At 36.5% G+C, this 26483-nt stretch overlaps 1 protein-coding gene across 1 annotated transcript in view; it reads right to left on the reverse strand.

The window, feature by feature from the left end:
• The window catches only part of SLC1A3 (solute carrier family 1 member 3), a 57709-nt gene that overhangs the window by 12541 nt on the left and 18685 nt on the right, over nt 1–26483 (reverse strand). The window contains exons 4-5 of the mRNA XM_015848511.3: nt 4662–4866; nt 3224–3266 (exon numbers count right to left, since the gene is read on the reverse strand). Coding sequence (XP_015703997.1) covers nt 3224–3266; nt 4662–4866 — 248 coding nt within the window. The remainder of the gene's footprint in view (nt 1–3223; nt 3267–4661; nt 4867–26483) is intronic.

A 26483-nucleotide genomic window follows, 5' to 3' on the forward strand; every position in this document is an offset into this window, starting at 1 on the left:
TATATAATATATATATATTGGGGAATATATATATACATTATATATATATATTGGGGAATATATATATATTATATATATTGTGAAATATATATATATATATATATATATAGAATATATATATATTCATATAAAAAAATATATATATATATTTCAAAACCTGTGCAAGATACTCATAGCCCTCTCATTTGAATTCATTACATGACATTAAGAAGCAACAGTAGGTACCACGGAAGTAGCACATGCCACCATTTAGCTTGTGAAAAATGTAATTGCATTGGTAAATACTCTGAAAAGTCGTGATTTACTATCAGTATTCTGACATACTATAATTAGTGCTATCTGTTCTAGGTCAATATGGTGATGTGGTTTTTAGTGAGTGATGATTTTGAAGACAACAGGTTTGCTAGCCCTAAAATGCAAGGATAAATATATATAGATAAATGAGAATAAAGCAGAAATACTCTGTCTTCCAGATTCATTTTTTCCTGTCCTTATGGACATATATGAAAGCATTTGAGGTTTTCTGCAGAAGAGTTGATGACACAGGTTAAAATGCATCTCAACCAGACAATACTATCATGAGGAATCGACAGTATGTATACCAACAGTCTTGTCTTGAAGTGTAATTAACACTTCCTATCCCCTTGATAAGAATGAGTTATGGAAAGAACATTAATTAAAAACAGCTTGGATGAAATGCAGTTATCAGGTACACCTTTCCAGTTTTTTAAGCATCATCTGGCAACAAATTCTGCCTATTCACAACACAGTGACCTCCTCCAACAAATTATTAGACTGATTCTGTTTTCCCTGATGTCCCAACTTCTCTCTTTGTTTCTTTTGTCTTTTGATATATCCTGAGAGCACAGCACAGCAAGTAATCAGATAGGATGAACTTTCTGCCTATCTATCAGACAAGCAATAGATATCAACTTTGAATTTAGCATGGAAAAAAATGAAAAGCTGTAGCCAGAGGTGAAAGATAAATCTGAAGATTTCTTTGCATATCCCCAAGTTTGGGGTGAATACTGAACTATAAAGAATATTTTGAATAAAATTCTCTAATTTTAGACAAGTGTGAAATATTTACCTGCCATCAGACTTTTCAGATTGTCATTGCTGAGAAAAGGCACAATGCCCCACATAGGAAAAGTATCATCGTATGTCATAGGGAAATAACCAGCACTAGAAACTTTGTCATAGGCTTTAATTGTCTTCTGATTCCAGAGATCCCTATCTGCCACTGATTTATTTGGAGTGAGGGCTGACTGAGACAGTGCAATCAGACCTTTCATGAGTAGTAAGGGATTAACTTGTGAGGAATAAAATGAACCTAATGCCTGACATTTTTGAAGTTATTGTTCTTATCTAGGCCTGCTAGGAAAAGATGTGCCCTGAAGCCTTCCTGGTGTATGGAGCTGAAAAGCATCAGCTAGGCCTGAAATGGATCTTCTCATTCCCAGCTGAAAGGTTTGAACAAGGATTTCCTTAGCTCTTATTTCTGTTTCCTGGGATGAACATTTTCAGAAGAGGAGGAGGAGGAATAGGAGGAAGAAGTGCAGGAGGAGGAGAAACAAGAGGAGGCAGATTTGTTTGCTTCACAGGCTTGCTGTGAAAATACAGTAAAAGGAAGTTAAAGAGCAGGAAGACTGACTGGAAAGCAGCAGAAAATCCAGCAAGATCCTTCCTGATTAAGTCCTGAGATCCCAGCATTCCTTCCAGTTTCTTCTATCACTAGCAATGTCATAAAAGCTGTCCTAGCTCCCTCTAAAAGCCCTCTCCATCTTGGCTACCACTTTCTAGATAGAAATTCTATTTAATTATGCAGAAAAGGTATTCTACATTCTGAAGTCCAACTTTACTTCACTAAAATGAACTATGCAAAGGAAAGCAAAAATTTTCAATGTTAAAAATTTGAGTAATGTTTGGTCTTTTGAGGTAACATCTTTGGTGCATTAGTGGAAGTATTTTGGAATGTATTTGCTATTGATAGGGAACATAGTGTTTAGAACATGTTGTGAGTCTGAACACAGTCATTAGAGGTTCTATATGGTGGTAATAATGAGAAAGAAGGAAAATCCTTCCACTATATTTCAGTGCAGATCTCTATCAGGAAAGAAACATGTTGAAGGATGCTATAAGACAGAATGTGTGCACCTGATACATCAAAAGATCTAAGTGTGGAGTGTATATGCCAGTGACATCTGCTGATGGAAGTCAGAAAAACATTCACTAAACGCTTCCTATTCATTGAATTGTTACTAGGAAAATCCTGTAGGCTGTGAAACACATGAGAAATACAACATATATAATAGAAACAGAATGTACAGGACCTCTTTAATTAACATCTTAGATTTAAGACTGCTATTCACTGAGTTAAATTTCCTGTTGCTATAGGAATTTTCATTAAAAACAGATGATCTATTTCATTCCCACTACTCCATTTTTTCAAGACATCACCATGATAAACCTTCTTCTAGTTAAAAAGCCTTATACTAACTCCCATTTTATGTTTAGTCATAGTAATGTCCATGTCAACGTTTGCAATGGCCAATTCACTCATTATTATGCTTATACTTTTTCTAGGTTTACAGTGTGCTAAGCCATACCACCTTCTTAGGTATTTGTTAATTAACTCAAAACAAAGTATTTCAACTTTTCTGTGTGTTTCTTGTGGCAATGTTGTTCATCAAAACACCTGTGCCTAAGGAAGATGTTGCTGTTTATTTTAAATTCTCTTCTGCTGTAATTCAGTACATCTTTTCAAAGCTTTTACTTTAAATTCTTGCTTTTTTTCCTCCACATTCCATCCCATTTGGTTACTACCGTAGCAACTGGTAAACTCAGTTAGAGATTGCTTCTTGGTTCTGTACAAAGTAATTAAGTTGTGACAAGACGCATTAAAAAATTTCCCTGGATCCGTGATGTCTTGTTTTTAAAAGAGGTATGTAACTAGTTACTATTGTTTTCTCTGTAGAATAGTTTATGTTAGGACTAGGCTAATGAGGGAGGAATTTGGGAAGCAATGAAGTAAGAACATTCCCATGCATTCCTATCACAGGTAATGGAATGTCCCTTCGTTTGATTCTATTACTGATATTCACAAAACTGTTGCCTCAGTTTCTAACCTATGCACATTTTCCATTTTTTAACATCTTCCAATCTGTAAAGTCCTTTCATATCCAAGTATCTTCAGATTTAATATGAGCTGGAAAAAACATACCTGTTTAAAGCAAGCTTCCACCAAATTTGGAGGGAACATATTTCTGTGAAAGAGAAAGAAGATTATATGAGATATACTATGATTCTAGTTACATATTAAGTAGTGGCAGAGCCAACTAAATAGTTGACCAGATAATTTTCAAAGGAACCCTAAGATGAATATATATTTATGCATACAGATACATACAACAAGTAGAGCTTTGTGTACAGAATTGGCCCGGTTAGCTTTATCAGGACAAAATGCAATAGGGTTCAAGAGATCATGTCAATTATAATCTTTGGATCCAATATGGTATAGCAGGTCTTGTAATGGAGCAGAACATTAGCTAATTTATCACATGAACAAAGCTCTATGTATTGGTACCAACTTTTTAGTTTACATTTATTTATTTTGTCAGGACCTAGATTAATAAAGAAATTATTAATAATGCGTTTCTATTTCTCAAAAACCTTTTCAGTCACATAGCCTTGTAAATAATGATTTCATAACTCAATTTTGTGTCTTATGATTAAAAAAAATAAATATTTCCAAAGGCGAAGCATTCTTTAATAGTAACACAGACACATATAACAATATATGTGTTTACATGCTTGTTACATATGGGGGCTTGTTTATTTCCTTTTCAAAATGGTGATATTTCTGAGGGGATTAGAGGCAGCGTAACTGAATAAATCTTGAGGAATCTGAGTGCAAACCTCTTCATGGATCTTTCTGAAGTCCCCCTTCCTGGCAGCATGACTCTTGGAGGCCTTTCTCCATGTCTCTGGCTTCTCCAAATGGGTTAGTGGAACACAAAATTTTGATGGCTTTACCTGTGGAAAAGCTCCTGAGTTCAAAACCTCAGTTTCCCTACTCCCTGGAATACATCTATGACATATTAACTCTAGAAAAGAGGTATTGCAGAGTCTCTGAGCAAGGAGAAAACAAGATTTTGTATTTGTGCCCTCTATTTCAAGCATTCATTTTGCCTGTTCCTGGAATTTATTTCCCATCCATACAATTTAAAAAGGTTGAGTAGATGAACCCAGATTGGCATTGAAGAAAAGCTAAATCAGGGCTTCAATGAAATGAGAAAATTGTTGAAAGTTGGAAGTAAAGAAAGCAGAGGAATTTGGTAATAAGGATTGTGCTATGGAAGAAGGGGAAAAGACCCATGCAGATAGCAGAACAGAAAACTTTATTTCGTATGTAAAATAATCTTTTTTTTTTTTTTTTTTTTTTAATATTAAAAGCAGCTTCTTCCCTTGCAGCAACCTGATTGGAATGTAAAACTATGCATTGTAGCACTGTAAGTGTTAGAGATATCAGTATTGCATAGCTGAAAGAAATGTAACTAGTTTATACACTCACTACCTAAATTTATTCACTATACATCTCTTGAGAATCCAGATATCACTGTTGTCATTGGTACAGAAAATATGCAATATCATAGCCATACCTTATTAAATCAAGAAAGGCATCTGCTGCTGTCACTTGCACAATTTTGCCTTCTCTGTGCATGTTTTCTTTTGTACCTTTCCCGGGGTGGATGATGACCACAATGATTATACCAATCAGTACAGCAATGATCGTAGTACTCATGTAGTAGACTACTGCTCTGACTCCCATCTTTCCTGATGCTTTACTGTCCAGGGCAGCAATTCCTAGTAAATTTAAGCACAAGCACATTCACCTCATGAGTAATGACTATAAAGTCAGCACAACGCAAATAGGTTTATGGGAAGAGTTTTGTGGACCAGTACAAAGACGGCTATCCAAAGTAAGTTGTCCTTTTTTTTGCAGCTCGTACTGCCAATGTTTTCATCTCCAGTCCCTAATGCTTGCAATCACATTCTCTGTCATGTCATAAGAGTTACAGTTTTATGCGCTTTCTTAGCACCCGTTGAAGTTAAATACTATTGGTGTGAAGCAGTATAGAATCATAGAATCATAGAATCATAGAATCACCACGGTTGGAAAAGACCTAGAAAATCATCCAGTCCAGTATGGCACTCCCTGTATTCCAGTGAGCCAATTTTTCAATTTTCATCAGTGTAATGACCATAATTTGAAAAATGTGCCTTAGGAATGTTTTGCACCTAACTTGTAATGGCAAGAAATAAAACAGTACTCTCAAGAAATTTTGAGGATGTTGTTACAATTAACATGAGTTTATTCAATTGTTAGTGAATGACCTGAGTTTACCTCTGTTTCAAGCCATGGGAATTTAAAATAGATTGAATGCTGCTAGCTTGTTTCAGAAAATTCTTACTATTTTATGAATAAGCATTTAGAGTCCTTTATAAGCTTTTCAAAACTTGCGACATTAATCCTAATTCTTGGCTGGTCTTAATGTGTCTGATCTATAGTGAATACTAGGGTGCTCAGTGTGGCATCTGCTAAAGTATTTGTTCTCCAGATTGCACCAACAGGGTTGCACTATGGCTGTTAAGCAAATGTACTTGCAACATCTGAGGGGTGTCTCATGAACACTGTCAGAAATGGAAAAACTCTTTCCAAACAGGTGCAGGCACTATTTTTGTCCCTAAAATGTCCCTTGGTACTTTCTCTTTGCAATTTCAAGTAGTCAGTAACTTTCCCAGACTCCATCTGCATGGTTGCACCACGTGTTCCATATCAGTGCTAATGCTTCCTGTTGGAATAGTGTTTTCAAACTGCAGGATGAAGAAAGACATTATGAAAGAATCTTCTGCAACAGACTCTTATAAATACTAAGCTGCACAGTGTTTATGTCAGCATTTGTTGGAAAATTTATTTTTAAAGTATCACTAGCTATCTTGAAAAGAAGTGCAATTTAAAATTAATTCATGCATACTAGTTCAGCCAACTATTTTTACATGCTTAAATTACTATTCTGTGCTTTTACTTTCTGTCTTTAAAGTATCAGCAATGGACTGTATATTCTTTCTGTTTAGCCAAGATCAGCTTTAAAGTTGGACTATATCTTAGACAAATGAACAAGCAAACAGACAAACAAAAAACTTAATTTATGTACTTTGTTAAGAAGATTTGGAAATGCTCAGATGCTAAATTAATCTGTTTTCAGAATCCTGATTTTTACAAATAGTAGATTTGGGACCAGATGCTGATCACTGTCAGCCTGCAGGGTTCCCAAAGCCTACTGCTTTAACCAGTTCTAATCTTTGTGTTCCACACTGGACACTAGACTCAGTCTCCTACACTACAAAAATCACTAGGAGTCAATGTAGGTCACATCTTACCACTGAAGAGTGCTGTGTAGAAGGATTAGAGCTTGTGATCCTATTTCTTTCTTGGGCACATTCTGGGATCAAGTGGTGAACCATGCGTACCTGATATGTCAGGGAGCAAGAGTCATGCTCTTTCCTTTGTAATCTGCTTTCCAGCTTGGCTTCCTACTATGCACTCTGTCTGTGACTACATGGCCCCTTATTTTAGGTTGCTTAGTCTCATTTCTGCTGTCGCTTATCCTATAAATGACCTCTCAGCTTGAAAGCAGGGTACAGTAATTCCTCTCTTCTTGGGCTCTAACTGCTGATGCCATGTACAGCAGGAAGCATTCACTGTAGAGGGATAGCAGGCGCACGTGTAAACAAAAGATATATGAGGAGGAAGCAAACTCTTGCCTCAGAGAACCCTTACTAGGGTACTGCTGGGCAGGTTTCCCTCAGACTGGGGTTAATGGGAACCTGAAGAGGAACACCCAGTACCTGCCAGTGCTAAAGCTTCAAAAGCTTCTAGGACACAAACAAGAAGACATCTAAAAAAATATTGAAAATCTGTTTTGGAACATGGGAAAATGAAGGTTTTTGTTTTCTTTATATTTTAAGATGTTGACAAGATTTCTTAGAGCTGAATGGGTCTCTGGAAGGGTTCTTAATGGAGAAGCAATAAAGTTTGCTCCAAAGCTTTCATGTGTCACAGACCATTGTATCCTCAGTGTGTCCTTTCATAGCCAGCCAGAAAAACTCCCATTGTGCCACTGGAGATGTATGTGCCCCTTTCATCCTGCTGCTACCCCCCCTCCCCACAGCTTCTGGCTCCCGCACCCTGCAATCTCCTCTCTTTCCCTCCTTCCTCTTCCCCAAGGGGCCTGGGAAACTCCGCTGGGCTGCTGGTCCCCACGCACAGGGATGCCTTGAAGTTGTCAGGGCAACCTCAAGCGCTGTGCCCGTAATTCCTCCTAACGTGTGTGCGCGCACAGTGTGAATGGGAACGATTTTTTAAGTGTTGGTGGAGATGAAGGGAGGGCAAGAAAGAAGGGGGCTGGCATATGTCTGTAGAACTGCAAACAAACCCAAACCCCTGCCTGTCCTCTCTCTTCCCCCACTTTTTTCCTCTCTTGAGAAATAAGGGGCAAATCAGTCACACCGTGAATGTAATAAAAACATGTTGCAGAGTGTCAGGACAAAAAGCAAAGCACTGCGCTGTTCTATAACAAAGGTATTAAAGAAGAAAAGACAGTGTTTTAGGATGTAGGGAACGCAGTGGGAGCAAGTAAGTAGGGTAACTGCAGAAGAAAGAAAAAGAGAAACACAGTGGAGAAAAAAGGGGAAAAAAAATCTAGTTAGTGCAATTTGTTAAATTTTGAGTTGTTAATCTGACTGCTCTTATTGTTTGCCTAACTTAATCATGGCTCTCCAAATTAGCATGACCCGATCATGGAGACCTTTTCTTGAATAGCTACTCTATTACTACTACTTTTCTTTCAGTCTATTTTTATTATACTTGTGAGTCCAAATTATAAAGAATTCTAAAATTTATAGATTTGGAGATGCTTCAATTGATATCAGTTTTCTTCACATTGCAAATAAACTGTACATAGTCCATCTGTAGTCCTGTACTTTACTAGGGCACATAAACACAGTCAAGATACTGTAGCCCCTGGGAAGATCAAGGATAAAACATACTGATCATGTTCTCTAGAGATAATAATTAAATCAGTTACTTTGGAGCTGCTTACTGAAAAAAATTCCAAAGAATTGTTCTAAAAGTCAAAAATCAATGCCTATGCTAAAAATTCCAACTTCAGAACACTTCCTCCCAATAACTGCTGCAACCCTAACCCCAACCCTAATACCATAAGTTCTGTGGTATGTAAGTCTGAGATTTAAGTCCATACCTAGTTTACCCATCACAGTAACTTAAAGTTTCTACCTGGTTTGTTTTGTTGGTGCTGTTTGTTGGTTACTTGGTGGTGGTTTTTATTGTTGTTTTGGGCTTGGTTTTGTCCTGTCTTGTTTAGCAAAGAGGGTACATATTCACCTTAGTTAGGTGAATCTATCATTAGATAACTGGTCAGCAGCTTGTATGACTGAGGTCCTATTTCTGCATGTAAATCCCCAATCAGCAAAGCACACTTGAACTTAAATTTGTCCCTAATGTTAATTACTAACAAAGGTTATTTGTTGAAATAAAGCGCAAACTAACTTTTTAAATGGGATATTTTCCTTTACACACACTGACCCCAAAATATTCCAAGAGTACACAGTGCAACACTGAAGACCTGGGTAGCTAAGAAGATCCATTTTGTTTCTTTTAAAAAAACAGTCACTGTATAGGAGTGACAAATCCTTCAGTGATTTTAGCATTTGTCAGAGCAAGAAAGATGTACACTTCTATGCATCTGTATAATCATAGTCTGAAAAATTAAAGTGAACATCTATCACATGAAAAGTCTGTTTCTAAAAGTCTTTTGTTGTCCTTTAAAACTTTTTGGAAAAAAATAGATTTTATGCATTAGCTCTCTTACAATATAATTCTTCTGTTTTGTATAATAGAATCTATCATGTTGCCCAAAATAGATTTAAATTTTGGTTACTTTAAAAATATTTGTTACTTACTATGATAAAGATTTAAAATATGTAAGATAATTAACTCTAAATGAAAGTTTATAGCAAACTATGCTGTCTGGTCCTCATAAGGATTCACTATGGCAAATAAGAAAGGGAGATTTCTAAGATTGCTTCAATTTTTTTTTTCTTAATAATTAGAACTGAATTAATAGCACTTTCTTGGTAATGTAGTTTTTTATATAAATTTCCTTTTCAAGTTTCAGACTGAGTATTTAAAAACAGAACATTATGAACAGAACATCTTTTCACTGTTAATTATTTTCCTGTTTATTTTTTATATTCTCTTCATTAGGAAATTGCAGTTGCTTGTTAAAGACTCTTATGGTGGAACAGCAATAATGGCAACTGTTGATTCAGGAGTGTTGCCCTAATTTTGTTTCTGTTAGGTTGTCTTTCACTCTCCTAATGAAGCACTATTAAAAGGACTACTCCCGACCCCCTACATCCACTAAGCACTATGAGATGAGTAAACTCTCAGTGTGAGACCATGAGAACAATCCCTTTTGTGTATGTTGATGAGAATTTGTGAAAAAGAAAAAGGCTGTGCAAGCTCATGGTGAAATATCCTGACAGAAGAATTCTAAGGAGAAGCATTAGTTAGGTAAAGACAGTGGCAGTATTGCCTGACTTTAATTAACATGATTATGTTTGAGGCTTTATTCTGATAGCTGCCAAGTATTCCCAGAACAGGAATGTCAATATTTAAAGCTTTGACAGCTGAGTCTATGAAAGATCATGCCCCATGATAGTCCGAGCTCCAGGTTAGTTCTTCTGGTAAGAAAATAAAATTGGAAATAAATAAATAAATAAATAAATAAATAAAATAGAAGTAACATTTTCAAAGAATTATAAGCAATGGTAGATTAATATTTAATTAGTACAACTAATAACTTCTTGAAGACACATCAAATTCACGTCTGAAATGCAGCTATGTCTGTCCTTTTTACAAGAACCAAGAGAACAAGCTGCCCCAAATCTCAGTTTAGTTTATTCTTACACGAATATGGAAACTGAAATAACGAAATTGCATGTTTTAGTATTTTTGCCTTGTCCATTAAGACAATTTGACAAAGCTCTCAGGAAAATCGTTAATTATGTTTGATCCAAAGTTACGTGACTGTGATTAAGCCAAAATGAATAAAGAAAACCATGGCTGGGATGTAGTAAGGCAAGTTAATGAGCCAATTAAGTGGTCAGGAAGGGCTCCTGATGGATCAAACATGTCCCACAGCTTTGTAGTCCAGACCCATTCCTTGCCATTAGAATGCTATTTACTTTGTTTTTTGTAGAATTAGTTTTTCTGTCTATTGTTCTAAATCATCTCAGGATGGTATCAGACAAGCACCAGACCTGGTACAAAGGAAGCAGAAGGAGGGCATGTCTGGGAGAAGACAGACAGCCTATTTGGCAGCAGTTTTCCTTTGCCTTTGCTTTGGGTTGGCTGTACTATTAGAATGCATCCTTTGCCGTGTAGGAGCAGTGCTGCTGAAGCACACTCAGAGTTTCTCACTTTACCCTGATTATCTTTCAGCCGGCTCTGTTCTCACCACTTTGCAGAACACAGCAGGCACCAGCTGGACAAGGATGAGCAAAGAAAGGTGTGGAAAAGAACACCTGGGCTCAAGAGGACTCTGGAGAGCGTGAGCTACTTGAGATAGTACAGACTTACAAAAAATCAACATCAAAATAAGCCATTCTGAAAATATAAAGATATTTTTGCTACATTTAATAAGAAATACCACTGCATGAATCAGAGAAATCACTGAACTTAACAGGAAGGTGGGTCTTGAAAGCATGTATAAGAGTCCACATAAGCACTTACATAAAGCAGTGTCCCTTCTTCTGTGGATTTTTCATCACCACAGCAAGGAGAAATGTTGCAGATGATGCAAACCTAACTACGTCATGCATACTTATTCCTGGTATTCATACAACATTTGGTTTGAATTATATCTGAGTGTGGGCACTGGATACCAATCAGTGACCACTGATGCTGAATCACTCCCCATGTTTCTGGAAGGTTTTGCACAGGCAACAAAATAGTGATGCAAACCAAACATCATTTTCCTGTTGGTCCAATGCTTGACAAAGACAGTATAAGAATATTCTAGGAACTATAGTGTGTTACTAGCTGCAAGTGTATTTCCTCCTTACCTTTCTAACTCTTGCTAGGGGAAAATAGTTACTAACTGATCATGGTTTATTGGCCTTCATCCTCCTTGCCTGTCCAACCATAGTTACATCATTAGTAGGAGTATGCTTGTGAAACCACAATAAGAATACTTTCAGAACATCATTTGCTGTGCATGGTAGAGGCCCAAGTAAACTCCAGTAGCTTTGCAGTGACTTTTACCTTCCATTTAACCACCAGTAATGAAAGACCATTTTTATTGTCATTCATCAATGATACTGCTCCTTCTGTGTAATAAATTCATTTTAACAGTATGACACTCTGCTTAATTTCAGTGCATCCAGTTAAATTGTTATCATCTTGTTTTTTGTAAAAATGACAGTAAAATGTCACTGGTGAAAACTATTTCCTGGGACATCAAGCATAGTACTCTGATAGAGCTGGCAAATACACTGTAATTTCTTGGTCAGAATTTTATGTAGACTGAAGTTCAGATCAGCTGCTATTTTTACTTTAGCTGTTTTCATGGTAGGTTATACCAGTCTTTCACTGCTCTTACTGAGGTGGCTTTCACAGATTTTTTTTACAAATAATACAAAAATAACTTCATTTTCCTCCTTTCAGTCTCCTGACAGTGCCAGTCATTGAAGGCAGGGAAATCAAGAAGCTTCTCAAGACTGTAGTTGTTGCTAAATGATATGTAGACATCAATGTATTGCAGCCTCCACTAAAATATGTAAATAGCACTGAGATACTGCATTTATGTACATTAGTGATACATGTATTAGTGAAGAAAACCTCTTGCAGTGGTATGAAGACTGCCATTGATTTACTGTCCGGGGTTACAAGATACCAGAATGTGTTTGGAGAAGGACATTTCCTGAAACTCACATCTGCCTGAGAAGAAGCCTGCTGTGGGCCTGTTTAGATACCCGTTTAACTCTTCACTTTATTCCATCTTTTGCTCACAGTATTGGAATGTGCCAAACAATATGCTTTTTGAAGGGAAACCAGGGAGTAATTTATCTTCTTTATGTGTGCTAAGCAGAGCAGGAGGGAGAAGCAAGCAGGGATTCACAGCAAGCCATGGAGCGGTGATTAGTAACAGCTGACAGTCTCAAACCAAGACTCTCTTTCTTTGGTTACCTCATTGTAATAACACAGTACAAAGGACTGACTGTATTTAAGCCAAGAATCAGAGACTCAGGAACACAGAAAATAGCAGCTCACATTTTTTTGGTAACAAAACACTGCTACTACCTGCACAGTGCAGTTCTAAAAAGACATAATTTCACGTCCAGACATTTGGATCAAACTTCTCTGGAAATGGGATTCTTCTGTCGGGCATGCAGCTGCTCATTTTCCGTATCATGAGTGAAACAATAAGCACATAAAATTTGCTTAAGGAAAAACGTAATATAGTAAGTTATGTCAGATTGATCAGAAAAGGTTCATTGTGGCAGCTGATAATCCAAAAGTCATTAAAGTACCTCAGACCCAGGACGTGTTGTTACAAGATTAAAATAAATACATCAGTATCTACTTTTATAGTAACAGACCTTTCCTCTGTTCCCCGAGGATGAAAATACCACTTCTCACTTACTCTGAGTATGTTGCCAAAAAGTATTTACTTTAACTACAAACTGTAATGTATCCTGGCAAAATGCCACTTAAAATGATGCCTTTCCCTTCTGAATGATGCTAAGCACATTACTTAGTGAACCATAAAAGCAGTCTCTTAAAGTACACGTGGAAGCTTTTAATCTGCTAAAATGCAGGTCTGAGTTTTGGCAAACTGCACCTGGAGCCCTTCAAAGACAAGTTTTTATTATATGCAGAACTTATTAAGCAATATCCCGCAAATGTACTGTTGCTGCATTCCACATGATGAAGCTGTAAACAATTTACTGTTACTAATACCCTCCTGATCAACTTAAGCTGCTACTGAGAAAAATAGTATGACATACTTTAGCACAGAGATACGAGACTGAAGACTGAAGGAACAGTAGTTAGTGTTGCAGTATATTATAAAAATGCACTTGCTTTTCTATCTTCAGTATGTAACAGATATCTGAAGAGACACCTCTGCTGAACTGCTAAAAAAGTGAAATGAACATAATTTTAGTGACTGAATAGCAAGATCTTAAATATATATAGGTTTGTGTACAAAATGACACCAGGTTTGGTGTATGGGATTGTACCAATTTGTAATTTGTAATAGCTTTACGCTAGAGGCATCATCTCCTCACTCAAGATGTGATCCAGTATTGTTGGACCGCAAACCTTTGTCCTCTTTACTAAAATATTCGACAATATACTCCATTACAATAGTAGGGTCTTTCTTTTATTTGCGTGATTGTCCACTGGAGTCTGAAAATGGTTAAAGTTCATGCAGTAGCCATGATTAAGAAAGTTTTGCTTGGTTGGATGGTACTCAGCTGAGATTTGAACTATTGGCAGTGAGTTTCTAATGCATATGGTAACAACCTAGCCATTGGGTTTCTCCTTGTATTTTATTTCAGCACTATTTTTAATACCCTGAGTTACCTCTGTTTGCTAATTCAGCAATATTAAGGTAACTCTGAAAAGAACAGCATGACATTGCCTGTAGTTATGTGAACAAGACATGATATTTTGGAATAATCTGAGGTTACTGCAGCAACTGCCCACTCATTAAATCTTTCATATTTTTGATTGTTGCAGTGGCTACTATTTACCCCTGTTTCTTAATAAACACACTACACTGTCTTATTTTTAACAAATCTTACCAAAGAAAATAGCACCACTTTGTTCATCTGTGTGCTTATCTTTTTCCAAAGAATCACAGTAACTTGGATTTGGTAATAAAAATTTTGCATATAAAATTTTAAATATTGTAAGAACTTGAATAATAACAAATCTAAAAAACATCCTGAGACTTCCCTAATCAGGTCAGTCTAAAGAGTTAGGAATTCCACATAAAGATATTTGAAAAAAAAATGATGATAGCAACTGATGATTTAATTTATATCTACGACAAGAATTCAATGGGTAAAAGACAGAAGAACCTAAGAGAAAACTAGCATCTTATTTGTGAATTTAAGTTCTGCTAATATGCAAAGTGTATACTGAGAAGTCTTTACTTTCACTGCAACAAGTCATTATGCTTCGAATTGCCTTTACACTTAGGACTTTTTTTCATAGTTCAGTAATGATGTTAAGGCTGTTCTGAGAACTTGTTATGAAAGTGTGGGGTTGGAGTTTCATGTGAACAGGCTTTTGTTTTTCTTCTCTTCTCTCCTTTGTTTCAGTGACCTCTTGAACTCTGGGTCACTGATTCAGTTACAGCCTTGCATCATCCAAGCTGTACATATTTTGCTTTGTCTTTCCCCACCTTACAGACTTGTAGGAGGTAATGGAAAGAAGTGAAGACTTCTTCTGAAATGCCTGACAGTAGCAAGGAGTACTTTTTAATAATATTATTAATCTCTTTTGGGGGATCTTATAGTGCTGCATGTAGGGCTGCAAATGGGTTCTGGCTTCCCTGATTCGAGTGCTGTACAGTTGCCATCTGGGTATCATCTGTTTGCAGGCAGAACTGAGGATATGAATTTATATGAGAGGTCTGGGGTACCAAAGAAAATATCATCTGTTTTAAAACTAAACAGATGAAAGAGAAGAGTTTTTTGGTTTTTTTTTATTATTATTACTTTTTTTAGATTACTGTTATTTTTGGACAGTGATGACCTACTGTACAGAAGAGAATCCTGTTTACTTTTAAGGAGCTATTAAACATCCTATCTTGAATTTGAAAGCTCTATTTTCTTTACAGATACAGGTTCTTTGCACAGATTCATTAGTCTTGAAACAGACATTAGAAAGCTTAGTAAGCTAACATTGTTGAGCTATTTTTATTTTTATTTTTATGTTTATTTTTATTTTTATTTTATTTTAATTAATTTATTCATTTATTTATTTTTTTAATAGATTTAGAGAGTAAAGATGTACTGTGATTGTAAATAGAGGACAAGGCTGATTTTCAGTGCAAGAATGTATTCACTGATGAAACAGCCATTCATTATGTGAACTCTTGACCAAAATCTATTGTGTCTCTAGCTCTAAAAAGGAGCTATTTTCACTGAAGAATCTCTGATACTATCAAATATTCAAATCTAAGTTAGAAGTGGGTGGTGAATGTCAGAATAAAGTAAGCATTTAGCTTAGCATACAAGTACTGAGAGCTGTTTATGGAGGGAGTATATTAATTCTAGTGCAAATATAGTACTTACAGTACTATGCTGTATTTTTCCTTTTCCTTATCAACCACCAGTGAAGAGCTATTGGCACAATTATCTGAAGACAAAAAGGTGCAGTTATCTGAAGAAATGAAAATTCTGTTTAATTCTGGATTACTGAAAATCTGATCCTGAAAACACACTGATGTGAGGCAAACTTGCAGCTTAAGATCTGTGAAGTCATTCAAATGAAGCAGTGTGCATTAATACTGACTAAAGAACTATACTAGAATTACCAGCTCTTAACTACATAGGAGTTACAACTCATGCTCTCCAAATACTGGAATAACTTAAAAATTGATATTTTGTAAATCAAGTACTTTTGTTGGCTGAGTGCTGAGTTTTTGAAATATAGTCAGAGTATACTTTTGAGTTTTTCCTTACTTCTAGATTTAATTCGCTTAGATATTTCACTTCTATAAAAGATGAGTTTTAAAAAATGACATTAAGGTCTGAATGCTTCTAGAGGCACTGGAGTTGAATGCTCTGCAGTTTTCTTTATTCCTATGTTTCTTATTCAGAATTAAAATTGAATTGCTATTCAATTGTTCAAAACTGTATGGGATTTTATCTTCTAACTTCCCATATGGCAACATAAATAATGAAACAATGTTTTCTTTTTGCACAAATCTTTCTGTGTCCTAATAGTTTTTGCTTCTCCTTTCAGGCCATCATTTGTACAGCTGGTTTTGATAGACTCCCGTGGAGTAGAAGATCTCTTCAAGAAAATATCGACAGAAGAAATACATGGGACATTTTCATCTGATTTGCTGAGTAATCAAGATTTAAAAGGTTACATTCCCAGCAGCTTCTCTTACCGTTCTGCAAAATACAAGTGTTTTCTCAACAGGAGTAACTGAGAGTTAAATACAAATCTTCCCTGTTCCAATGCATGCACCAAATCTGGAGGAACCCATGCTTGCATGAATTCTACATGTCTTCCTTTCAGAGGACAGGACTATGTCTTGCACTGACAAACTCTCTACTAAGATGAGAAAAGCTAAACTTACCACCACTTCTGGCCTGGGAAACTCAGAGATAAGCTAGCTAGCTATGAGAACAGTCAGTGGACCACAAGAATTTCTTTGTCTCCACTTCTGGAATTCAAATGGTGCTTGCTACCTTCCAGAGTCAGGAGGCTTTAAGGTGGATACAACTGAAGTTGCTGTGCTATGTATCAGTGATCTCACAGTATTCAGTCAAACCTTACCAAGATCAGAGAGAATTAACCGTTACCAAAATCAAACCAACTTATCAAACCAAACCAAATTAAACCATGCCAAACCAAACCAAACGGTGATTTCTGGGATTGATGGAATGATGCATGAGTTCTGCAGAAAGCTTCAGCAGTGCAACAACACTGAGTTGCGCACTGGACTGACTGATGTGAAGAAAACTGGATCAGTCTGTTTGAGTCTGAAATGTTGACATCACAAGACCTTCCACCCAATTAAAACAGGCTGTCAATTCTGTAAGGGGACTCCAAGTTTCAGCAAACATTTTGCTCTGTTCATGCCTGCCTCAGGCACATCTGGTGACAATATTGCAACAGATGTACCACACTGTGTTTCACAGATCTGCAGAAAGTTATCAGCTATGAAAAGGAACTATGAAACAACTGGAAAGATCACAGAATCACAGAAACACAGAATCACAAAGATTGGAAAAGACCTAAAAGATCATCTAGTCCAACCATTCACCTATTACCAATAGCTCCCACTAAACCATGTCTCTCAACACAACATCCAAACATGCCTTGAACACCCCCAGGGTGGGAGGTTAGATATTCCTAGGAACAAAGCATGTTCTTAAATACTTGGCAGTGACATCTTCTGTGATGATCTTCATTCCATATGCAACAGTAATGTTTATGTTTTGTTGCTTTCATTTCTCAAGGGCTGAATTGGATGCTGCAAAATATACACATTGAAACAATAAAGAAAAGGTAGAGAACTAAAAATATACACTAACAGGAGCACGTGGGTGGAAGGAATTGCAGAGAACACAGAATTGCTCCATATTATCATGAGGCTCAAATCCCAGATGTTGCTGTCTCTTAATTTTATCTTTAATTTGAACAAATCAGTTAGATACTTTTTCTGAGTTTCTCTGTGTTTCCTCTTCACCATCAGACACCAGTGGATGATGAACAGCTAGCGGAGCAGTCATCCTTATCTTCCAGACAATCAAATACTTTATCATAGAATCATAGGATTATAGAATTATCTAGGTTGGAAAAGACCTTGAAGATCATCAAGTCCAACCACAGCCTAACCATAGTACCCTAACTCTAACAACCCTCTGCTAAATCATACCCCTGAGCACCACATCTAAATGGCTCTTAAACACATCCAGGGATGGCAATTCAAGCACCTCCCTGGGGAGCCTATTCCAGTGTTTAACTACCCTTTCTGTAAGGAAGTGTTTCCTAACATCCAACCTAAACTTGCCCTGGTGCAACTTGAGGCCATTTCCCCTCGTCCTGTCCCTAGTCACCAGTGAGAAGAGACTTGCCCCACTCTCACTGTAAGAGACCATGTATTTGACCATGAAGCCAGACCTAGGGCTTTAGTCTTGTAGTTCCTACAGTGCATAGTGATATCCCTAGTTTGCAGTTGCTCAGAATTCAAGTAGGACATCCAGCAGTGCTATCAAAAGGCAGTAACTGCCTCCAGTAAAGATCATCCTGTCTCACAGAAATTTATGACACACAGATATGTTTGAAGAGTGGCATATAGGAGATCCAGAAATTACATTTGAGAATTTAATCAAAATAGTACATTAAAAGATCAAGAATTGCCCATTATCAATGCACAGAAAAAGAAGAATAAGGAGTGAAAACAAGGATAGAGGGCCTGATGATTGCATTACAGTCTTATGAGAGCTGAAAACCTTCTGCTTATGCACAAAGGACTTAGCTTGCAGTGGGTACTTCTGCAATGATCTGAGCAGCTGATGCAGCGATTCAGGAAGTAATTTGTGTCTGTCAGATTTTATAACTCTGATGAAAGGATGATAAGCGTTACTCATGCTGGTGTGCAAGTACTCCCAGTAGTGTTCCTGTGTCCCCAAAATGCACCCTTAGAAACATTCTTGATTAAGGGAACATTCTTCACTGTTTAGATGTTTCTGGTCTTCATGAGTGATTGTGGCAATTATCTTTGTGCAGCCTCTGTTAAAGCAGAGACAAACTGACAAGGAAGTAAATATGTTAGAGCTGTATTATATTCACACATAGGAAGTAGGGATGCAGATCACAGTGTTCAAGCTAGAGGTAATGAGGTGAAAGAAGTAGGAAAACAAAAGCTGCAAGCTTAATAGTCAACAATGGTTCTATCTGTGAGCTCTCCAGCTTTGTTTCAAAATGGTTAACTTCTGGCTTGTGCCAACGTGCAGCACAATTTAATTCTGCACAGTGTGAAAAAGGACATTATTATAAATGTGCTCCCAAACTATTTCACTGGACACCGTGTATTTCCTTTTTTATACAAAATCATTATGAGATACAAAACCTACTCCTTCTAAGCCTCTGAAAATAATTTATGATTTCTATAGACTTCTATGGCAATCATCTACCCATTTTATCTTTTCCAAGCCAAAAAGTTGTAGTCTGTCTAATCCCTGCTTGTATTTCACTAGAACTGTACACCACTAGTAAGCATTGTAATTTGCTTCACACTGTTCATGGTGAGTCTGAGAACCCTTTCCTGTATACTAATGGCCAATTAAGAACTAATGATTAGGCATAGTATAGCTGCAGTATGGTCACCTTTCCCAGGTGTATTAAATTGCACTTGGCACTGTTCATCTGCCATTTTATCACAGTAATTCACTATTGAAAACAGCATTATTTACAGCTTCAGTCTTCAATATTATGAATAAAATGCTATCTCTATGTCCTAATGCCTAAACTGCTGAGAAGACTTATTTATAATCTAATGCAGCTAATCTTACATTTACTGTTGTGGACTTTACTTTTCAGGTATGGTGTGTTTTTATTCCTGTAACCAGTACAAATCCATTTCTATTCAAGTAAAAAAAAGTACAGCTCTTGTACAGTTGATGGGAATAGGAAATGAATGGGCAAAGAAATAGTAATAAAGATTCAGTGTGGTTTTGATGCAGTCCATCAGTGCTCAAGATATCTTAATTGTTACAAGTTCTTCCAAGTAGTTTTTATTCTGCAGCAACTAGCCTTTCAGCAAGGAAAATGTTGTTATACACTTGAAGTAAAATAAAGAATCAAAACAAAGTCTTTATGGATGGGAGGTTTTTACCTATCATGAGCTCAACTGGAAATCCACAGAGAATGCAAAATGAATGGCAGCGTATAATGACTGGTTATACCGTAGTTTGTGAAACAACTGAAACTAGTGGTCCACTGAGAAAATATGTATTTTACAGTAAAATATAAGCCATCCTTTAATTAAGCTCTATTAGGTAACTTAAATTATTTTGGAGGTTCTTTTAAATTTTGCTTCCTTTAAGTATTACAGACTTGAAGACTCTTGCTGTTTGTGCATTACTGCTTGCACAGAACAATGCTTCCACAACGTTTCGCTTCTTCTTACTTTCCACTGTTGGATGCTGCTCACCGTGCTTAAGTTTTAAGATATAATCAAATTTATTGTAGATAGTATTGTTATATGCAGTAATTTACTCTCTACTCTCACTGACTTCTTATTTTTAGTGGCATCAGAACTCACTTGGATTTTCTTTCTCAGGCTCTTGTGAAGACTGATTCTGCATAATTCCTATTGCAAAAGTGTTGAGAATTGAGAACATTATCACAAGTGTCAGTCTTAAATACATTTATATATTGGTGCTTCTAGGCTCTGAATAGTTTGCAATTTTTTTTCTTCTTACTTTCTAAAACATAACTGTCCTGCTACTTTTGTAACTGCTAAGAGCTTTTGTCCAAATTGTTTTAGAATTACACAATTATTAAGTTTATCCTGCCTGTGTTCCTTTAAAGACTGTGTATAAGAGGGTTCTAACTTTTTCATTTTTTACTACCTGCCTAAGGATCATTGGACGTTATAGATAACAACTAGATAATATATATATATAAATATATATATATATTATATAGATAAATAATTGGATTAAACAGCAATGCAGGCATATCAGCTGGTGTTTTCAATTTCTTCCTTTTACTTGTATGGAAAATGGCAAAAACTGCTTTTTTTTTTTTTTTTTTTAAGCAAACCAGTTGTAGATTTTTAGCTGCTGTTAATATAGATACATTAGTCTGAGGCAAAATTTTTACAGAACTTGGACCTGTACAGAGTTTGTTTAGTAATATTTCTCCAGTTGTTTCTTTATTCCTGCAGGGGATCCCATTTACAAGATGAATGGGTACTCATAAATTCAACAACTAGCATGGCCATATTTTAAATCAGTCTTGAATTTGAAGACACACAAATCAGAGTGAGTTTTTTTTCTTTAGTGGAAAAAAAAAAAAAGGATTTGAATGTTCAAATTGAAGAGCGCTGTCATCGGCTATTCAAATTGCATGTATGCCTATGTGAGTACATTAATTGTTGTGCATTTGAAAAATACAAGAGTATGAAATTAAAACTGCCATGCTGTTTAGCTTTCACATGCTTTCATAGTACAGTGGTGAAGTGGGAAGGTGGACAAGTTACCTTAAAAAGAAGGTAAGTTATTAATTAATAACATTTTTTTGTGTTAAATGAAAGGCTTGAGAAAAACATAACTTTCTTAGGATATTTGTGGACTGGTTTCTTATAGCTTAATCCTGTAGGGGATACCTACAGAATTCACCCGTAGAAAGCTTCAGTAGAAATAGAAATACACAGGCAGCTCAAATACAGTAAAAATTCAAAAGTTGGTTCTGGTTTTTGTCTGCACCTAGAGTCAAATAAGATCAGTACAAAATTTCCCACTGATTGCTCTATTTTCGGTAATTATTTCTTTAGGACATACAAAAATGAACAAATTCTAGAAAGACTGGAAAAAATAAATTATATTTTGGAAAATAGATTTATAATTCTGGTGACCAGGTAAACTGAACAAACCCTGCCTTTTTTTTTTTTTCTTTTTTTTTTTAAATTGTCATGTATGAACTAGTAGAACTGAATCAGGAATATATTACCCAAACTGAGACATGGAAGAGTAAGACTGATTTTTGCTAATACTTTTGACTTCCATCTTTTCTGTGGGTATCTGAGATGTTCATGGGTCTGTTCTGCTAGAATGAATTAAATGGAATTACTCTTATCATCTCCTTTTTCTCCCTGGAAAAAAGACAGTGCTGGCTTGATAGCATTTGTTCTCTCTACAGAAACCTACTGACACTGTGCTAAAGCTCTGTAGAATATTAATATGGATTAAGTCCATTTATCTATGTACAGTAATCAAGGAGAGACTCATTATATTGATATATTTGTTGTTGAAAGCAGACAGCACCTGTAACCTTATAGTAAATGACAGTGCTTATTACACAGTAGACTTGTCACTGAGTAGACAGGAGATCACTGGAACTAACTGAAGATTTTGTCCAATGTATTTTCCTCTTCCACAAAACTAGACAAGAGTGGATTTCCAGCCTGGTCCTTTATGTTCACTGCTATTAATTTAACATGTTCATAAAGAACACTGTGAATATCAAAATGAGAGGGTGCTAACATTTTACCAGCAAATAGGAATATTGGTGAAATGTAATAGAAATTGCATCCACTTACACTTGATTTACTACCTCATGCCAAACTCTGGAAAATTATACTCTAACTTCATAAATTTAATAACTCAGGACTGAAGTACTTTCTGGAATTATGTACTTTTTATGGACTAAGCACAGCTGCTCTCAGTGGAAGGTTATGCTAATGTACTGCAGCTCCATGTCATGCAACCTACTGTAGGTCCATCAAACCACATCAGGAGAAATTATTTTTTATTTTTTCATCAGTAATTCTTGTTGGATCAAGATTTTTGGTGATATGATCATAGCTGGCTGAAAACCATCACCAGGTAACTTTGGGTATTGTATTTCCATAGCAACCATCTCATGGTTGGCCCCGTACCATTCTTACTGTACTTATTTGCTCAAGTTTATTTCCATCTCCACAGTGATAGAATTGCTATACCCTTTGTGCCTGCTGAGCCAGGACAAATACATGTCTTCATTAAAATTTCCAGCATATGTAGTCTTCTACTTAGCAGCACTATTAAAAAAATCCTTGCCAAAACTACATCTGAAAGGATAAAGGAAGCAGAGGTATAAAAAGGTAACATGGTTTGCCTAAAGCTGCACAATGTTTCACAGTATTAATTTCCACAATTTACATCCATAAATTTCTTTGTGCAAAACCTGGCTGTGCAACAATTGATTACGTGTTCATCTGTTTCATTGAATATTATATTTGCTTCTTCATAGGTAATTTAAAGCATCTTGACTGTTAAATGTGGTCTTTAATTATGTTTGATTAATTATTTGAGTAACTTTATGTGTTTATATCTATATCTATATCTATCTATCTATCTATCTATATATATATATATATATATATAATTTTTATGATATTCCTTACAACTTGTTCTTAACATCATCATCATTTGTTGCACTCCACTGAGAACTGAAATTCAGAGCATCACATGTATGTCTGAGGTAAGTTAGCAGACACCCCCACATTTGGAAATTCCAGGTCTCTGCACTTTGTCAGCTCTTTCCATAGCGTGTAGTGGTAAATGCTAACAACATTAGTGCTTGCTTATACTATTGCTCTTTTCACATTCCCTTCCTCTTTGCCCAGCTTAAGTTAGTGTATTTTTTCAGGGCAGGTTGTTTTCTTACTTCATTTGTGCAGTATGCAGCTTGATCAAACTTTTCATGCTCTGCTATATTTCACCTGAAAAATATATTGGAGGAAATGCACTTGATTTAGTTTGGTTACTTGCATTTAAAAGTAGTGGTCCAGGCTTCCAGAATTTCAGGGACAGAGTTGTGACCAGAACTGTGCAAAATATTCACAAATAGGCATTAGAAAATTTCTTTAGTTTCAATATTTTTTACAAATGTTATTCTCTAACTATGGTTTTCATGGAGACCTATCATTACATATTTCTGTAAACTGCCTTACTAAATAAAATATGGAGACAGAATTTGTGGGGTAGTTTAAGAGCTGTAATTTTAACTTCATGATATTCTTGCCGTAACTGCTCAAAAATGTTAATGTATAGTGTTTTTAATGCTGGCACAAATTTAGCAGTATTTGGCTTTTTCATAATGAGTGGAATTGTTAGCACATGAGTATATATTTATTTTAGATATTTTTTACAGACACTGAATATTTTAAAGTAATTATGTCAAGCAAATTGTTTACGTAAAATGCTTCATGTTACAACAAAATAGGAAGTATAAAATACTTGGAAATCCTACAAATAATGCAAATTCAAAGCAGAAATGGGACAAATCTGTTAGCCTTGTATTTGTATAAGAAGTCAGGCCAAATTTGGTCATAAAAAAATAGAAATTTTCTCTGTTACTTTATTTATGCTGTCTCTCACATGTTATGCCTTAATTTGGCTTCGTAAGAAATACTGATTGAGACCACTGATGTAGGTCAGTGAAAATAAAGACTGGCATAGAGTATTCATGGGATTTGTGCTTAAACCTTAAAAGATTAATAAATATTCATATAATCCCATTTTCCTTTAAACAATAAAAAATGGTTAAAGGTATGGAAATATCCTCAATTTTCTCCCAAGCAAATGGTCACACATGCTTAGTAACATACAGATCAGAAAGTAGAATCTAATGGAGAAAGCTGCTTGAGCCACGTACAGTAATGGTAAGTCAGAAGTCAAATGTGAGTAAACATCTATTTGCCAAAATGCTCTCCATCATACTTGAAAAATCATGGCTGTCTTGTGAAGTCTCCAGTAACTGGAAAAAGGGAAGCATTGCTCCCATTTTTAAGAAAGGAAGAAACGATGACCTGCGTAACTACAGGCACGTGAGCCTCACCTTTGTGCCTGGTGAGCATGGAGCAGATCCTCTTAGGAGCTATTTTAAGGCACATACAATACAAAGAGGTGATGGAAGACAGCCAGCATGGCTTCACCAAGGGCAGATCTTTCCTGACCAAACTGGTGGTATTCTATGATGGAGTGATGGCTTCAGTGGACATGGGAAGGGCAATTGATGTCTTCAACCTGGAGTTTGCAAAACCTTTGATATGGTCATTCACCACACCCTTCTGTCTAAATTGGAGAGGTGTGGTCTTGAAAGTTGGACTCTTCAATGGATTAGGAATTGCCTGGCTGGATGCAGCCAAAGGGTTGTGATCAATGGTTTCAACTGCTGCTCTTCAATATGTTCATTGATGTCACAGATGATGGCATCGAGTGCACCCTCAGCAAGTTTGTGATGACTCCAAGCTGAGCAGTGCAGTTGACACACTGGAAGGAAGGGAAGCCATCCAGAGGGACCTGGACAGGCTGGAGAAGTGGGCCCATGAAAATTTAATGAGGTTCAACTTGGTGGGGGCAATCCCAGGTGTTTATGCAGACTCCTTGAGAATCCCTTGAGTGCAGCCCTGCAGAGAAGGACTTGGGGATCCTGGTGGACAAGAAGCTGGACATGATCCAGCAGTGTGCACTTGCAGCCCAGAAGGCCAACTGTGTTCTGGGCTGCATTAAAAAGGAGGTGGCCAGCAGGGAGAGGGAGGTGATTGTCCCCCTCTACTCAACACTTGTGAGGCCCCATCTGCAGTACTGCATCCAGGTCTGGGGCCCCCAGTACAGGAAGGATGTGGAGCTCTTAGAGTGGGTCCAGAGCAGGGCCACTAAGATGGTATGAGAGCTTGAGCACCTCTCCTATCAACCTATAAACAGGAGGGAAAATGGCTGTTTACGAGGGTGGATAGTGACAAGACAAGGGGGGATGGGTTTAAACTGAGACAGGGGAGGTTTCAGTTAGATATTAGGAGGAAGTTTTTCGCTCAGAGGGTGGTAATGCCCTGGAACAGGTTGTCCAATGAGGTTGTGGATGGCTCACACCTGGAGGCATTCAAAGCCAGGCTGGATGCCCATTCTGGGCAGCCTGGTCTGGTGGCTGGTGACCCTGCACATAGCAAGGGGGTTGAAAATCGATGATCATTATGGTCCCTTTCAACCCAGGCCATTCTATGATTCTGTGTTCTCTGAATAGGATTCTGTATTGTTACTTCTGAGAAAATGCAGAAACACGACTGAGTTGACTTCACTATTTATAGTCCTATATTCACTATGAGTGTTTGTGGATGACTGAACTGTTAATTAGGACCATAGTACTCTTCACTTTCAACATATATGTGTCACTTTTGCAACAGCCCACACTTTCTATAGTTATTTCTTCCCCTTTATCCTAATTTCCTTGCCTTTAAAAAAATTAACAAAGGAAGGTAGTTATGCTGAACCTATTTCTAACACCTCTAACATCTTACGTTCTGATGCCATCCTCAAAACCAGTTATACTGCACTCACATAAATACAAAAGGAAACCAAGAACATCATCTCTTGGAGACACTGTCATGCTTGCAAACAGCAAAAATATTTATTCAGATAATTTGAAGTGTTAAGAAATATTATTATATCATAATGCTATGTAATATTATGCTGTCAGCATGCAAGACTCTGGAGGAAACTTACACTTACACTTTTGCCAAATAAAATACAGGAAATAAGAAATTTGGCTCATGGATGATTCACAGAGCAGACATAAAAGTGATTTGGGAAGGATAAGACTTTTCTCCAATGAATTAGGTTATAATGTATCAAACAGCCCAACAGTGTTTACGTAATTGTATGGTAGTATAAGAGTTATAGTTTGTTATTTAGTTACTGAATAATATCTTTGTATTTACATGAGTGTGAGAGTTCTGTATCAAATGTATAAGAACATATTTATCATATTTATGTTTTAAAAACTATTTTTGCACTAAATGAGGTACTGTTTATTGTAGAAAACATTTTTTTTCCAGAGTTTTTAGCAACAAGCTGAGAAATTTCTTGTAGTT

Source organism: Coturnix japonica, chromosome Z, assembly GCF_054131305.1.
Source record: "Coturnix japonica strain WE chromosome Z, WE-NBRP24, whole genome shotgun sequence".
In the NCBI taxonomy this organism is placed as follows: Eukaryota; Metazoa; Chordata; class Aves; order Galliformes; family Phasianidae; genus Coturnix; species Coturnix japonica.